Below are 17,121 nucleotides of genomic sequence, written 5' to 3'. Positions count from 1 at the left end.
ACTGAGGTCTCTGGAGTAGCTGAATATTTATGCTTGAAATTAAAATGCATTGTTTTTTTGGAATTTGAATAAAAATAATAACCTAAATTGTGCCTTATAACACTGTCTGCTTATTACCACTGGAAAAAACCAAGATGATTTCAAAGTCTGTAAATTAACTGCGAACAGTTTCACTATTCCAATTATCTGTCCAGCAAACACTTGAGAGTACATCTTAATTCATAAACAATGATTTGTTTTCAAATGAATCAAGAGAACAATCAAAATATTTAAAGCCTATACAAATCATTTAATGAGAACAGAAAGGCAGAATAAAGTCTTCACAAACATCAAAGTTGTAAATATTCATATATGTAGGTTTAGTTTCAAAATAACATTAAATAAAAGTATAACCCAGTCAGTTAAACAATGAAGGCAGGCTTCTGTACTGATACTTATTGTAGCTATACAATGACTATGGCTTAGATAACCAAAATCACTTAGTTTATTTACTCTATCTCATTTACCTAGTCGTAATCCGTCATTACGCCCATATATAAATTGTTTTGATCTACTAGTAATCGCAGAGGAAAAAAGAACATTCATTGCACAAAGAACAACAAAAATTGCTAGTTTGAGGTACTATATTAAAATAAGCAAGGGGAAAAGCTGTTTGAGGCTACTGTCAGAGTAAGATTAATTAGCTTAATCCATCTTAATATCCTTGTTCTGTCTGCTTTGTGAGCCACCACGACCTTCCTGGCAGGTGAAGATACTTCCAAGTGGCGTTAAAGGCTTTTTTCTTTCTCTAATGGGAGATAGAATAGTCAAAATGCTCACACGGATACTACTGCAGCCATTAACTAGAGTGGAACAGAAATTGGTCTGCTGAGGCCAGATTCATTAGTCACCAAAAAATACAGTCTGGAGCCTCTAATCTAAGTTACAAATGAGTCCTCTGTCACAAAGCGGGGACCCACTTCATTTGCATAGTGTAAGTCAGCTTCTGATTTGTAATTTAAGGAGTTTTATGAGTCTTATCTGAACAGTGAAGCTCATTTGTGACATACTGAAAATGACACTGGCCAGAAATTAAGGTCATGCTGAAATTTACTATGTAAACACATGACTTGCAGATGGCATGCTTTTATTAATTTGAAACACTCCTTATTTATTATCATTAGTACTTTTCTAGTGGAATCAAAATGATCATTAGCCTAATCGTATTCCTGAAGTAGTTTCTCTCTGCCAAAGGAAACAAGCTATTCTTTACCCACTGAGATATGTGTCCTGGGCGACACCCCAATGATTACAGTTCACACGTTATCTAATACCTTAAAACTGAATTGAAAATTTCAGTATGACAAATTCTACACTCTTTAGCAGTTATTTCTTTGCCCCCCATTATAAAGGCTAAAAAGAGACTTCCAGAATTTTACTATCTAAAAACATATTTTCTGACCACTGTTTCTTGTAAAGTTCTCAGATCCCACAATGCCTATTACTAACTAGTGAAATGTCATTCTTTTTTTCTAGACCTTGCCAACCAGTATTGGTGAAGTCAGAGCTTTTGAATAACCACTGTTCTAAAAACTATGAAGTTCTTTTTATTTTATTTTTTTCCTGTCACATGTATATGGTTTAGTTCTTCAAGGTTTGGGATATGGTCCCCAGATGAGTAAGATTAGAAAGTAACTATCCTCCCAAGTGAAACTTTTAAAATTCAGAATAGAACAAATGGCAATGTGGTATTATTATTTTGATCTGTCGCACAGAACTAGCATGGTATACCGTGGAGGAAAACCAGCCGACGTAAACAAGGATTCAAAGCCAAACAGAGGCTTTCTGTTCTTTTTAGCCTGATAAAAACCAACATATAACACACATCGATGGCATTGTCACATTATTTACATTTCATTTCTAGCAACCCATCCCAATATCAACCTGATTCTAGAAATGACCCCTAAATATTTCAGGACAAAGCCTATTTTATTTTATAGTTTACCACAGAGATAAGAAAGCAGTGACTTTTTCATGCACATACATTATGACTACACAGTCTTTGATATGATAAACTGCCAAGAATATATCATAGCTGTTTTACTCAAGGTTTTTTTTTTTTTTTTTTTAAATCTGCAGAGATGACAACAGGAAACAAAGAGACTGTATGATTACTTTCCAATTCGGGGGATATTTCATTAAAATTCTTGTACGTTTGGATGAATGGGAAAACAGCAAAAATTATAAAAATAAATTATTTGCTTATTCTGAGAGTAATATACCTGTGAAAAGCCAACATTTGTACAGCTGATATGGGGCACATTATATAATTATCAAAGACTGAAATACATTGGATCATGCAGCAAGATGATAGAGCGTGGCAGGTAGCTGAAGAAGGGAGAAAGCAGGTGACAGCACAGGAGAGATACCTTAAGGTAAGCCCTGCATGTCTTCTCTCGTTTTTGGAGCTTTTTAGTAAAAGAAAAGAAAATCAGAGGTTAGATTTTACCTGTTGAAAATGAGGGAAGAAGAAATCCTCAAAAATTAAGCTGGTGTTCCTGAGCTCAGAGTTTATTAGGTACTGTAGTCTTCTGGATTTTTGTGAGTCTACACTGACTGCTCAAATTATGTATTTATAGTTTTTAGTTGTGTTTTTCTAAGTATATGAATTCAAAGCATCTTGATAAAACTAGAGACAAAATACATGGTCAAAAGGAAAAAAATGATTGTTTTTTTCACCCTATAAAACCATACTGGCCACAGATTTTGAACTCATATGAATCTCATAAAACATTTATTTTACATTACAGTTAAAATAACTATCAAATTTTTGTCACAGTAGGAAACTATACTCCTAGCGAGGGAAACTCGTCCTTCTCTCAAAACCTGCACTGAAAACAGTATTTCAATGTCTAACATTCCTACATGAATCATAATTTTGCTACAACACTAAGAGTTCAGTGTATTAGTATACAAACTATATGAGTTGTAGGACACATAATCTCTCCAAATGCATTCTAAAGTGACAGTACTGACCACAAACAGGCAGAAGAATTTGCAACCAACTAAGATCTCCCTCAGGTAATTAACTTTTTTTTTTTTTTAGGTCACATTGCTCCTTTCTCAATTGTAATTCTTTCTTGGGAAACGAACCGATTAGAAGTTTTGTTTCTGAGTTGTATGTCAAAGGGGCCAGAGGTGTGGCAGTCAATTGCTAGAAGAATCCAGAGCTGCCATACAAAATATCTAATTGAAAATAACGGAAAATCTCTACCTACCTTGTTATAACTCCGTCCAGCTGAATCTTTTTCACTGGGTTTCAGTTCCTGCAGCTGTGCATCAAGAATATCCACCAACTGCTCCATCAATCTCACTGAAGAACTCACATCCCCAGCAAACACTGGCCCTTTGGTATGTTTAGCTAGTTCATTGGCAAGACTAGCAGCATTTTCTCCACTTCTGATCTGAAATGCCAATTTATATTATCTCAGTAAGATTTCTTGTTCTGTTTGTGGCTTCTTGTTATTCTCCTAAATATTTTTGTTGTGATGAAAAATATGTTTGCAAATATGTCAAAATCTGTAACTGAGACTGATAACTTTCTCTTCATTTCAGACGATTAAAGGTTCTTAGATCCTCAACACACAAAAGAAATTTTCAACCAGACATTTAAAAGAAACAAAAGGAAAAAAAAGAAAACCAGAAATCCTTTTTAAGTTTTCAGACAGCCCTCTCATTTCACCGTAACCATTTTAAACTGGTATTTAAAAATTTCATTTATTTATTCCAGTGATCTAGAAATTAAAATCAGAATGTAATCACTATGATCCTGAGGGTTATTATCTACTGCTTGCATTTCAGAAAGGTAGATGGGAAAGGAGAAACTAAAATGTCACTGCATTACACTGTAATATTAAAGTTATTAATTTCTTTTAAAGCCATTTTTACTTATTCTACTATAATCATCTGTGATATTAACATCTGCTTGCATTCTGTAGATTCAATTGCAAACATAATGATATTTGATTTATTAGGCCAATGCACTTAGTCTTACAAACATCAAAAGAAACAGAACTAACTAAATATAAATGAAATTAAGCAAGTATGTACTCATTACTCATTAAAAAGCTTAACATAGAAAACAGCATGCCCCAAAACATATGTAACTTTGAATAAATAGTTTACAGACAAAACTATGCATAATTTTTTACTTTTGTACTGAACAAAGAACAGTGAAGCTGATTTTAACATATAAAGCTCAATTATTTGTGTTAGAAGTTAAAGCCCTTAATCACCAATATGTATCATATTAAAAGGTTCCAACCAACCTTCTGAGCCAGCTGATTCACCCAGTGTGAGGTACAGTTGCTAAGATCGGGGCCCTTAGGGTTCCATGTTCCAGTGGAAACCATGCAGAGATACGAGGCAGTTCCTACAACAGATGTAGAAAACAACAGTGAAATTGAAACCATTTTTCTGCATGCATTCAGGAAATCAGCTATGATGATCCTACCTTGCATGTTAAATTTTGAATAAACGCTAATGGTACTAGTTGACAATAACTGACAAAAAGTAGGGTAAAATGCAGATTACAAACTGTAAATATAAAGTCAGCATAGAAATGTCAAACATTTATAGCACACAAACAAAAAACTCTTAATTTTCTTGGGATTCATCCAAAATGATACTTATAACGAGAAAGGCAGCAGTAAGAAAGCCTTACCAGAGTCTATGGGCAAAAATCTCAGGCTTGACCTAGGTCTTTAAGAGGGAGGAGTAATTCAGGGCCTGATCTTAAATGATTTTCACAGTTTAAAAACCTTTAGGTATCTACAGATGCTATATTCCCAAAGCAAAAAAAAAAAAATAAAATAACAAAGTAAGCTAAATCTCTCCTTCCTCAAATAAAATCATTTCAGTGTAATTCAGAATCTATCTAAACTAAAATTTAAGATGTATGTATAGCATTTTACAAGAAATACCTCTTGTTCCCTTGGGACATGGTCGTTCAACCATCATTCCCCTTTGTGTCTGAGGCCACCTTATCCCCCTCGCGTCTAATGCTTCGCAGAATCTCTCTGGCAGGGGAAAAATATTTGTTATAGGAGGAATTTTGGTTGTAGAAACTGCTGGAGGTGGTTTTGTCCCTTTGCTTCCTTCCTGTGATCCAGCTACAGTTGTGCTCATGGGGCCTTTCTGTGAAGTAGTGCTTGTGGTTGGTACTGTGGTTTTGAACAGCTCAGCTGAAGAAGTTATTGTCACAGCTGTGGTAGGCACTATGGAAAAAAGATGAGCATGTTAATCTCAAACACACACTCACGCTCACATACAGGCACACACTTGAACGTGTGCATGTATGTACACACGAAACCCCACTCATCCAACTATACTCAAACCAACAAAATGAGCATTACTGAGAACATCAGTAGCTGGGATCTGATCTCTTCGTTTATTCCAATTTATTCATATTGTTGGCTAATTGATGGCAGTGTAGGCTCTACTATAGATTTTGCTGTATGATTCTAATTGTGTTAGGTTTACTCCTCAGTGAAATATTTGTAATATAATCTAAGCATAATTTCATCATATACCTAATAGGAAATGAAGGACAGTTTTATATAAAGTTTCAATGTACATACCAAATGCATATTTCACTACTAAGTAACTTAGAAAAATTACTTTCTTGTATAAATTCATACTCTATAAACAATCAAATTCAAAGTGTCAACAAAAGTCTGACAATTACATATAATTAGGACAATAGAAAATTTAAAGTCACCCACTCTACATCTTGCAGGAAAATAAATACTGTGACATCTTTCCACCCAGCAGACATTCTTGCTTGAGAGACTTTTGAGCATGCTTGATTAGACCCAAACAGAAGATAAGCTTGGCACGCTTGTGCTGTTTTAGTAAGAAAACATGTAAGGCTTCAGCATCTTTACTTTTGAAAATGTAGGTATGAAAAAGCAACTAGTTCTGGTCTGAGGTTATAATGCAATCTCTTATCAAGAAAATAGGTAAGATAAAATCATGCCTAATTCGAAACCAATCCTGTATTAATTTACTGACTCTTAGAAGAGAGTATAAAAGCAACTATTTACCCATTTAAAGGTAGAAATTTAAAAAGAAGTTTTTTAAAAGATTATTTTTGACTTCCAACATTACTTTCAAACTGTGAAATCCACTACGTTGAAAAATGGAGCTTAAAGTTTCCTTCATTAATAATCATTTGATTAAACAACAAAAAAATTCTTTCAGTAAAATTCTAATACTGTCATTTGAAATCTATTAGGTGGTCACACTGAAGTTTTATCAACATTTATAGATACTGGCTCTTAAAACCTTATAAATATGATGTCAAGAGCATAGCAAATTAAAAATAACTTTTTTTCAAATAATCTTATAAAAATAGTAACTTATTTTATGCTTTCTCTATACATAAGAAACAAAACAGAACGTTGAAACTTATTAGAAAACAAGTTCCTATTATCATTATGTTTAATGTTTTAAGCTCTAGTCCATAAACAGTTGTTTATACAATTCTGAAACTACTGACAGAGTATGCTGTTTACCAGAAAAACTAGTTATTAGTTCTTTCGTAGTGACAAACATCTTGTTATCAATAAGTGCACTACACACTTTCTACTTCTTTTTTCCTTCTATAACCAGGGAAACTTCTTAAGCATATGTTTTGTTTCCAGGGCATAATTCATTGGCCAGATGAGAGATGCCGGTGTACGTTAGTCAAACGTCATGCCCAGCCAGCTGCTGTAGGAACCATTCAAACCCGTCTATCTTTTTCTGTAAAGCGCTTGCCTGACATCTTGTTAAACCTCCGTAATTTTCTTTTGATTACAATGCAGCCAGGCTTTCAGTGCTTTCTCAATTAACATTTGTCAAAAGCATCACAATCTTTTGCATATGTCAAATGACTGCTGCTGAATCCAATTTTAAAGGAAAGTAGAGAATTGGAGCAATATGAGAAAAGGGTAGAGCAAAGTGGTGTAGCACTACACCATCTTATGTACCCCACAACACTGTACTAATTAGGACGCATTTAATCACTGAAATACAAATGAACAATCCTAGAATTAGTGATCTGTTAGCTAAGCATCAGCAAAGATTCATAATAACAGTGAGAATAGGTAATAAAATGACCTCTAATAAATGCATAACATTTCATGCAACATTCTGCGGTCTGCTTCCATGAGGTTTTTTTTTTGATAATTTTCATACCTTTTCACTTTTTGTTCATCAAAAGAAGTTTAAAGGAATCAACACATTTTTTGAAGGCAAGTAAATAAAATATTGGGTTATCGTGAAAATAAACTTTAAGTGGCAAAATTAAACTTTTTTGAAGGATAACCAGAATTTCTGGGATTTTGCAAGGCTAACGTTTAGCAACTTCAAGGAAAGCAATTTTTTTATATAAGGTTGAAGCTAGAAATGCAGAGTTATTTCTAAAAATTAGTATTTCTTTCCATAGGTGAAGACAGGGCATCTGATAAAAACTCACACTTATTCAGAACTTATGTGAGAGATGCTATGCTAATTGCCATTCAAGGAATGTCAGATCACCTTTTTTCATCCTTACCACAAACCCATAAAGTAGGCACTATGATCATCTTTCTTTTACAGATGAGGAAACTGAGCCATGGTGAAGAAGGCTAAACAATTTGTTCAAGGTTACTTTTCCATACTCTTAACTGCTATGATCTTACTTTTCTAGCTTTACTAGTTAAAAGATTTTCATAGACTCTGGAAAAGTATGGCATTCCACAAAGCCATCCGCCCTTATTTTGGAACACTTAACTGATATTGTGTTCTGTGTCAATCTCTAAAAGAAGAAAAGGTGTGGAAAGATAGCCTAATGCTGGAGTAATAAACAATAAAGTTTCATACTGAAACTTATGTGGTAAAAGGGTCAAAACTCTAGAATATTCTATAAATGGTAATAGAAAATATGGAACTCCCAACAGAATTATATTTGAAATTCAAACCCTACTTTACAGAGCTCTACCCCACTTATCAGGATGCTGTATCAAACATCTAGATTAACTGATTTAGCATTGTCTACTATTATCATTTTAGTAGAGAGACCTAGAAACAGTGCTAATAAAATGCTAATAAATATATTAATAGGGACCCATAAAGATGTCGACAAACACATATAAAAATGGTTCAATTTACTATGGTAGTTTACTAAGAACTTGCTATTTATTGCCAGCTTTTTCCTGTATAAAAAGATTTAAGTACAATATCTATTTTTTCTAAGAGTAGGATATTTCCATCATTCAGGTCCAAGAACTCACCCATTAGTCACTGAATGAACTCCAGCTCAAGTTAATCTGTAGCCTGGTAAAGCAAAACTGCATATTCATTAAATTTATCCTTATTTAATGTTTAAAACTATTGGTCATTTTTTATTGAAAACATTTATTGTCAATGGGAAGGTGTTTCAAGAAATATGTATTCTATGCTAAATAGGTCCTTAAAAAAATAAACCTAACTGGCACTGTTGATAAAAATTTTCTCTCATATGTGTCATACTTAATAATTAGGGTAATTATTCAGGAGCTGTCAAAATCTAAGACACAATATTTTTCAGAAATATTTGGTATATCAAATTTGCAGGCAGAAAAAGTAAACTAAAGTAATTCAAATTAAGAAACAGAAAAGAGTTAAAAAATAAGACTGAAATGGGCTTTTTCTAAGCTCACTTTAGAAAGGAAGAAGGTGAAAGAGGAAAAATGGACATAATTTAGAGGATTAGAGCAAATGAGCTATATGCAGATCACGAAAAGCTGGAAATTCAAAGAAAAAAAGAAAGATTTATTCAAAAACTAGGATCGAGGCAAAGAAATAGCATACTTGTACCGTTAGAAATAAAAGGCTTGTATTTATAAATGGGAAAAAATATTGAAACTAATACAATATGAAGCAGTCTACACTGAAAAATGAAAGGAATGGATAATTTTATAGCACATTATAAGCTTTGGTAACATATATTAGCAAATCCAGTACATAAGACTTGTGAATTTCAGTCAATCCACTCAATCACTGCTTTGTATGGCAGGCAGAGAACATGATCTCTCACTGCTCTGTCCCATCAGTTCTTGGATCTTGCTTCTGGAAAGCTGACAGTGGCTTATTGGTTTGACCTAAATTTATGGTCCAGCACAGTTCTGCAAGGCCTTATCTAGATATCAGCACGCATCCTGGATGACAGAGACAGGAGTCTCTCTAAAAGTATATGAAGATAAATTATAAGGAGAGAATAAGATAACAGGATTCAAACAGCGGCAAGAAAAATTTAGGTCAGATAAAACTTTTTACCACTAAGGGTTTAAATAAGAGGTCAATGTGAATTTTCACTTTCTGGGAATATTTAAGAATGGCTAACTTGGGAGAAATAATTTTAAAAAATAGCTAACTATTTTGGATAATGAAACACAGCTGTAGGAACATAGTTACCGAATATGTGTAAGTTTCTCATTTTCAAAGCTGGTAACCACTCTTTCCAAAAAGCATCTAAATTATCAAAGACTTTTTCATCTAAAATGGAACAAATTATGCACTAAAATATAAGCCATATGTGGAAAATGACATTATTAGTCATCTTGTACTAAACGAAGTACTTGTGTGACAAGTGGATGGGGCAATGATTCTTTGTTGAACTGAATCTGCACTCAACTTTATTCAGAATCTTTCAGGTGTTGCCCGATTATGAATTTATATTTTCTAAAAGTGTTTTCTTTCTTATTTTTCTAATGGAGGGGAAGAGATTTACTACCGCCCAAGACAAATGTAATGGCTATAAGGATAATACAAGTTACGAAAAATGTTAACACAAATATCAGTACAAATTTTGTCAGTTCCTGACATCTGCCTTTTATAAACCTGTAGAATAAAGGAGAAGCATGGCACTAGTTTTTAGAAAAACAACTGAGATAAAGGAAATATCCCAACTTGCTGGCCTGAAGAGAAAAAAAGATATGTCCAACTATAAAAATAAATGGTTCTAAGATATATCAGTAAAGTTTTTTTATGCCCTAAAAGAAGATTTAATTGAACATTTAAAAACAGTGCATTACTACTAAAATTTTAAGCCAAAATGTTCTAAACATATATGAATTAGAGAAAAAGGTATTTTGCACGAAGTCATTGTCTTTCTTGTTCTTATTTTATGAACAAAAATCACATATTTGGTATTCTATGACTCTAATAAAAAATTCAGCTTCAAAAGGTTGTGATTTTTGCTTCTGAGGTTCTGATCCTATGACAATATTTAGAACTTAGTAACCTTATATTATAAAAAATATGTGGGTACACATAATTATGTTTATATGTGTGGATGTATACTGCTTAAACAGAAGAAAAAGATAATACTTTCTGTGCCACCTTGTTAAAGAGATTGATATAATCACTCGAAAGAATATTCTGGTTCCTAAAATTCTGAAGTAACAATAATGTGAGCATTCCAATTAACTTAGTAAATTGAAATATTCCTATCTTTAAAACACAAATACTATTGTTCAAAGAGAAAAGACATAATTAGTGCATGCTCTATAATACAATGGGTTATTCCTTTATCATTAATATGAGGTAATCTTGTTTTAATGAAATATTCATTTAATTTACTCTCAAAAATTGTTTCCCATATAACTGGATTCACTTGATAAACTAAAATGTATGTCCAAAAATTTAGCATATTTCTTGAAGTCATGATCTCCCAAAGAGTTACCCAAAGAGAGCACAAATAAAAACAGCGCTAGCAGATCCCCTTTCATAAATCATCACTTGGGATCATTTAATGTTTAGTCCATGGGTGGCAGTTGAGTCAACAGAAAACTGAGCTAAAACTGTCAGTAGTTTATCAGGAAATAAAAATGTGTAATTTTACATGATGATCTAGGAAAATGTTGGATGACTTCCTCTCCTACTCAGAGAGCAGACGACAAAACTTCCAAACATGCCTGGCATTGTACATCAAGCCTAGCAATTCTCCTGGGACTTTCTAACACATATTTCTCTTAACCACTGGCGCCGAGAAGTTAAAAGGTCTGTACATAGATTGTAATCAATTCAGAAGTCAGAGAGGGTAAAAAACACAATGCTAACAGGTTTGTACCTGGTATTACATTTTTAGCAATGAAAAACTAAATGACCAATGATGCTACAATTGTTTGGAGCCGACATTTAAAGTGAAGAAATTCAGAAAAAAAAAAAAAAGGGACTAAAGGCTAAATTGTACACACTATATAACAACAGAAAAAGTTACATTATCTTTTGTGCTTTAACTATAAAAAAGGGAAAGAAAAATAAACAGAAAAAACATTACAGAAGTCTTTTACAAGTAAGTAACAAAAGTTCACAAAAGATACACACATTAGCAAGCAAATATTCTTACCTTGGGCAGGATCAGGTGGACCAAATTCCAGAGAATATCGTAAAATAAAGTTATTGTTCCACACGTAGAGTTGGTTATCTCTAGGATTGTAATCCACTGCAGCAATATACTGGTACTGGTTGGGGAAGGGAACATCTACATATTCTCCTCGGTTTAATCGAGTATTGTAAATGTAATCAATTGCGTTCTTGCCTGTTTCACTCTCATTGTCTTGATAAACTGATCTGACCACATAGAGGACTCCGCAGATCATAAAAGCATTCGATGCAGCACGTTTGTCATATACAGTCTCCCACGTTGCTTCGAATCGAAGAGTGTATGGATTCAGCTGGCTAATAACTATCATTCCATTGTTCTGTTCAGTGGCATAAATGACCCATAAGCCGTTTTCATCAACTGCTAGGTCGATATCAGTCTTTCCTCCCCATCTATATGGTGAGGTATCATGATAGTTGGCATAATTAATTATGGCCTCTCCACTCTTAATTCTAGTCCTCAAATCAAATTTCACAATATTTCTCGTTCGTTCTTTGTTAAAGAAGACAGCACCATCATATACCACAAATCCAGTACCATCTACTCGATTTGGAAGTTTATATGTTGTTGTTTGGCGACTGCTTTGGAAATCTTCTAAAGAAGCATATTCTATTAAAGTATCGGTACGATAAGGAGTCCAGGGCATGAAATAAATTTTATCTGCAGCCTGAAGAGGGTCCTTGCACCAAGCACCTGCCTTTTGCTCAGCTTCATATATACATGGTGAGTCCACAATTGCTTTCAAGGTCCCAGGGCACACAAAAACTAACAGTCACAGAGAAAAGACAAGAATTAAGCCAAGTTAAAAAAAAAAATTAAACATAAGTTTTAATGATCAAAAAAGAAAAATTCATTGTATTAACATTCAATTTTACCAAAATTTATACTTAATACAAGTACTACCCCTTTTTTTCTCAAGTTACCATAATCGATGTACCAGCATAAAAAGTGGCTGGTGTTTATTTTCACAAATATAAACCTAAGTTTAAGTTCATTCATAATTGAGCTGAGAACTTACATTTTTGCTATGTGTTTTTATCTTTTAATTTGGTATTTATGCTTTAAAACTTTGAGCTTTGTGCTTAATGGCATACAAAGTAGTTTATTTAAGTCCAAACTTTGTACCCTCCCTTCCCAGGCCCACTTGTGCAGCCCCCGAAAGCAAAACATCAAAACAAAACAAATAAAACAAACAGACAAAACCCATGTGAAGGCTTATTTAGAACTTTTACAGAAGTTAGATAGAAAACAAAGGAGCTTCAATTGAAGAAACATAAATATTCGGAAAATGCAATTAGGAGCAGAGTAAAGTAAATACAAGGAAAGCAGTGATGAAAGGACCAGGAGACCCTGTAACCACGGCATGCTATGGAGAGGGTTCTGGAGACCAGGCAAGATGACACTTTAATAATAAAATATCCAAGGGTGTCAGAAAAAGAGATAAAGGGTGAAAAAGAAACAGAGAAAGGACAGTTCCCCCTCGCTGACTTCAGAATTTTTATCCCATTACCAGATTTAGCAGTCATATAATTTCATTGCAAACAGTCGACTTCTTTATGAGGTGCATTTATGAGATCCTGCTGATTATTTTAATGTCAGGAGTGTTGTGGGGGAAGGGAAGGGAGGAGGTAACATCCATAAGGCACATAACAGGGAGCTGGGGTTCAGACTGTATACGTTATTTACCTTTTTGCTCCACTTCTATTTTAAGCATCGGAAGAAAAATAAAAAGTGCAAGGAAAAAAGAAAAAAGATTAAAATAAATTGACTATTAGTCTAAGACTGAATTCGTAATAGATGCTAAATATAGGAAGAATAAGAGCTGCACTACTTTGGATAAAGAGAAACACACAACAGGAAAACCTAGCAGGAGAAAGATTCTAAAGTTACATAAAAGAACATGGATCAATCATTTTAGTAGATTAAGGAGGCAATACAAATATGTTGGCATGCTGCTTCACTTAGTGTACCTGAATAAATAATGAAATTCTTCACTAATGCACGGTATACTCCTGCCTTTCCAAGGTCATTTAGCATTCAAGTTTTACTTTATATATACATATATGCTATAGACACAAATGCATGCATTGGTATATCATTTATTTTATATATTTATAAAAATGGCAACTCAGTTTTGGAGCTTAGGTCAAATTTAATGATTGTAGATATGGCTACATTTTAACATTTTTTAAAAGATATTTATGTAAGAAAAAATATATAATTATGCATCTCAGTATGTGTTTCAATTGTTTTTTTATTATTTTCTATTTCTGGGAAAATTAATCTTAACCATAAAAAAAAAAAAAAAGCAATGCCTCCTTTACAGGAACATAAAAATCTCCCCCACCTACCCCAATAGGGATTTTGAAGGCTGGGGTAAGGTAGTACATTTCTTTCCAACTAATAATTAGTAAATTTACTTATTTAGGTTTACATATACTTTATATTATAAAATTCTCATTAAAGTCTCTATATTACATATCTCAAACTTGTCATACTAAGACTATTAAAATAAAATAAGCAAAATACATACAAGGAAAAAGCAAGCACAGTAGGCAAGGAGAAAAAGGAAGAAAGAATTATGGTTAGCTTATTTTGACATTGTCTACTATTATCAAATTACACAGAAAGCAAGCTAGCATGCAACAACAATCATACCGAGCATTCAAAGCAAATACCTTGACTCCACAGACCCGATAAAAGGTAAATGCTTTCATAAAACAAACCTGATTAGTAGAATTATATGCGAAAAAAAATTCTCCCTCTAGGAAGTTTAAAGAAATGGATTATGCAGTTAGGAAGGGCACTCACTACATGAGATTCTTGTTGGTAAAGAGTATCCTAGTGACTAATAACCATAAAGTACTATTTTAGATTGTATGTAGGCTTTGAAGTATGTTGCCTGAATTTCATAAAGTGACCAGATTAATGTCTGTGCTTCTCCTTCTTCCCTTATTAAAATGCATTAGGGTGTGCTGATACTGTATCTCCAGATTGATTACTCAAAGAATACCGTACTTGAACATTTCATTAAGATGTCTTAGCTTGATTAATTTTTTAAAATTACAATAATTCATCAGGATTAAAAACTGACCTCCTGAAATACCTGTGGGAAAAACATATTGCACACGTATTTTTGCCATTGGAATAGCATATACCTTTCCACATTAAGCCACTACCTCCCCCACCCCATTTGGTCTATTTAACTACTTTCAGGAAACATACTTGCTCTATAGTGTGTAATTCTGACTGCATCCAATAAAAAGAAAAAATTCAGTGTTACTGACATGAAACAGTTCTTTTTTTTATAAACCACTAGTCCTAAAATTACTCCTCAGTGAAGAGCAATATTATACCTGCTTAGAATCAATAACGGAAGGGCATGGTAGGAAAATGAGGATAAGAGAAATCATTAGTGTTGTGACTGCTCAGAGCATATTTACATATGGCTATATTCTTTTTTCTTTTCTTTTTCTTTTAGGAAAGAATGCTTTTACTGAAATAAATCAATTAAATGTAAAAGATGAAAATAATACACTAAAATGTAATGTACTTAAAACAAAACTTAAAACAAGTTCAATAAAAAATGTAGAAAGTATATTTTGTTTTACAGTAATTGAAAATGGCTGGGTTTTATTATTTGATTAACTAAAATGGCAGTGCAGTTACTCGGCAAAATATTAAATAGAAAAGTCTTCTTTTGTGATTTAACTCATATTTATACTAAAAATAAAATGAATATAAATTGTATATAATTTATAATTCTGATGAAATTTGAAAATACCCAAATGTAAAGATGAAAAATAATTAGATAAAATCTTTGATGATTAATGACTCAAATAAGATATGGAGATTTAAAATAAATGCCTTAAATTTCAATTTTTATGAAAACCCAAAGCATAAGTATTTGTCAAATCAGCCAAAATTCTATCAATCCAGAATATAAAATCATAATTAATGAAATTAGCATTCTTCATCACATGCCAAATATATACTGCAACTTGTCTTAAGAGACTGTATGAGTTAAATCTTAACAATATGTTTACTAATCTATAGACCAAACAAACACAAATACATGACCTGCTAACATCAGTGGAGGAGTACATGGATATGCAAAACAAGAACTGACTCAAACAAACTCAAGCCTGTATACTCTATATCTGAAGTGACACACTATTTTATTTCGAATAATCTCAAGTTTACTTAATGAAGATTTAATCAATAGTAATGGTTATTTTTTTTAATCAAATAAAACTTGTAGCTAAAGTTATAACATATTTTTTATAATTTAATGATAATTTGAAATAAGAGGGTGCAAAAAACAAAACCAAATCCAACCTATAGAACATCAATTTCCAATATGATTATTCTACTTTATTCTACAAGATCTTTATAGATTATTTTAAACACATATATTCAATTAATAACACTTCTGTTAATGATAAAGGATGCCCAGTACACAGATATTTTCGACATAGACATTATGTGGGCAAGTAGAAATGTCAAATATAATATATGTGCCTGTCTATAAACATACAAAGTAAAACAAACAGCATTCCTAATGGATTCTGTTGAGTAAATTCATTATAAAATTTTCAGAAATAATGGAAAATTTCTGAAGTTTCTTTAAAAGAGGAGGAAACAGTTCGGGATGTACAAGCTCCTGGAGAATTTGCCCTGGACAGAAACTAATATAAACAAGATGGCAAGGGACACAAATATTACCAGATGGTGACAAATTTTATCAAGTATAGTGTAAAACAGGTATGCAAATATTGTCAGTACAGAAACACTATTAAAACAAGGGGAAAATGAAAGCTACGGGATTAAAATAAAAGCAAGTGTAAGGGATGGGTACAATGGACAGAACCTTTAACAAAAGAGGGGAAAAGAAATAAAGAAATAAATAGTCCTACATCAGATCAGAATAATCTAAACAGATCCTTTGTATTATATTTTAATGTTAGTGAAAATCATATAATTGATAGTGTGTCACTACTATACAGTATATAGGAATTATAATTACTTCAATTCTTTAGCAAGGAGTAGTTAAAAAGCCATACACTTATTTCTGCCTTGTGCAATCATCTAGAAAGGTAACAGCAAATTAATTCCTGTGTTTTTTTAAAGGACAAAAACTAAAAAGAACAAATACTTCTCTGAGGATAGCTATTTGCAAGTTTAGTGCACAAAGTACAATACTTCTGGAGAACTGAAAAAGTAAAATTTTGCAAGTTAGATGTTCCAGAAGATATCCACATTTTCCTTTCATAAACAGCGCAAGAAATAACTTAAGAGTCTGAAAATAATATTTGCTTAACACTGTTCTTGGTCTATAGACTAGGTTACAGGAACAGGCTCCAGAAAGACACAATTCTTGGCAGCTCTGACTGATTCCACTGTTTGGGAATGGATGCTGTATTCCTTTTCTAATTTGAGGACAGAAACCATGCTAAATTCAAGTGAAAGTGACTTTACGGAACAAAATTTTGGTTAGCTCAAAAGAATATAATGTTCCTCTAGTGGCACAGCAGAATGATTATGTAAGCCACCAACACACAGGAGAAATGATATCAAGATCAGTGCACTCAGTAGGCTTCCAATCCTACAAACGGTATAGAAAATACTGCAAACATAAAAAAGCATCCATTTCACAGTAACACAGGAACACAGAGCAGGAATGAAAAGAAAAG

The 17,121-nt window shown here is 32.9% G+C and overlaps 1 protein-coding gene across 10 annotated transcripts in view; it reads right to left on the bottom strand.

Annotated features, from left to right (window-relative positions):
* Nucleotides 1-17,121, bottom strand: part of ADGRL2 (adhesion G protein-coupled receptor L2) — a 179,000-nt gene that overhangs the window by 35,356 nt on the left and 126,523 nt on the right. For 9 of the 10 annotated variants that reach the window (XM_023528050.1, XM_023528055.1, XM_023528052.1 and 6 more), the window contains exons 5-8: nt 11,393-12,193; nt 4,962-5,255; nt 4,308-4,411; nt 3,258-3,443 (exon numbers count right to left, since the gene is read on the bottom strand). In XM_023528050.1, the coding sequence (XP_023383818.1) occupies nt 3,258-3,443; nt 4,308-4,411; nt 4,962-5,255; nt 11,393-12,193 (1,385 nt within the window). Of the gene's footprint in view, nt 1-2,408; nt 2,448-3,257; nt 3,444-4,307; nt 4,412-4,961; nt 5,256-11,392; nt 12,194-17,121 lie in introns of all 10 variants that reach the window. The other variant, XM_023528056.1, reaches the window with a different exon arrangement.

Source organism: Pteropus vampyrus, unplaced genomic scaffold (genome assembly GCF_000151845.1).
Source record: "Pteropus vampyrus isolate Shadow unplaced genomic scaffold, Pvam_2.0 Scaffold22, whole genome shotgun sequence".
Lineage (NCBI taxonomy): Eukaryota > Metazoa > Chordata > Mammalia > Chiroptera > Pteropodidae > Pteropus > Pteropus vampyrus.
Note: the sequence above shows the minus strand (reverse complement) of the source record. Positions and strands in the feature narration are given on the sequence as shown.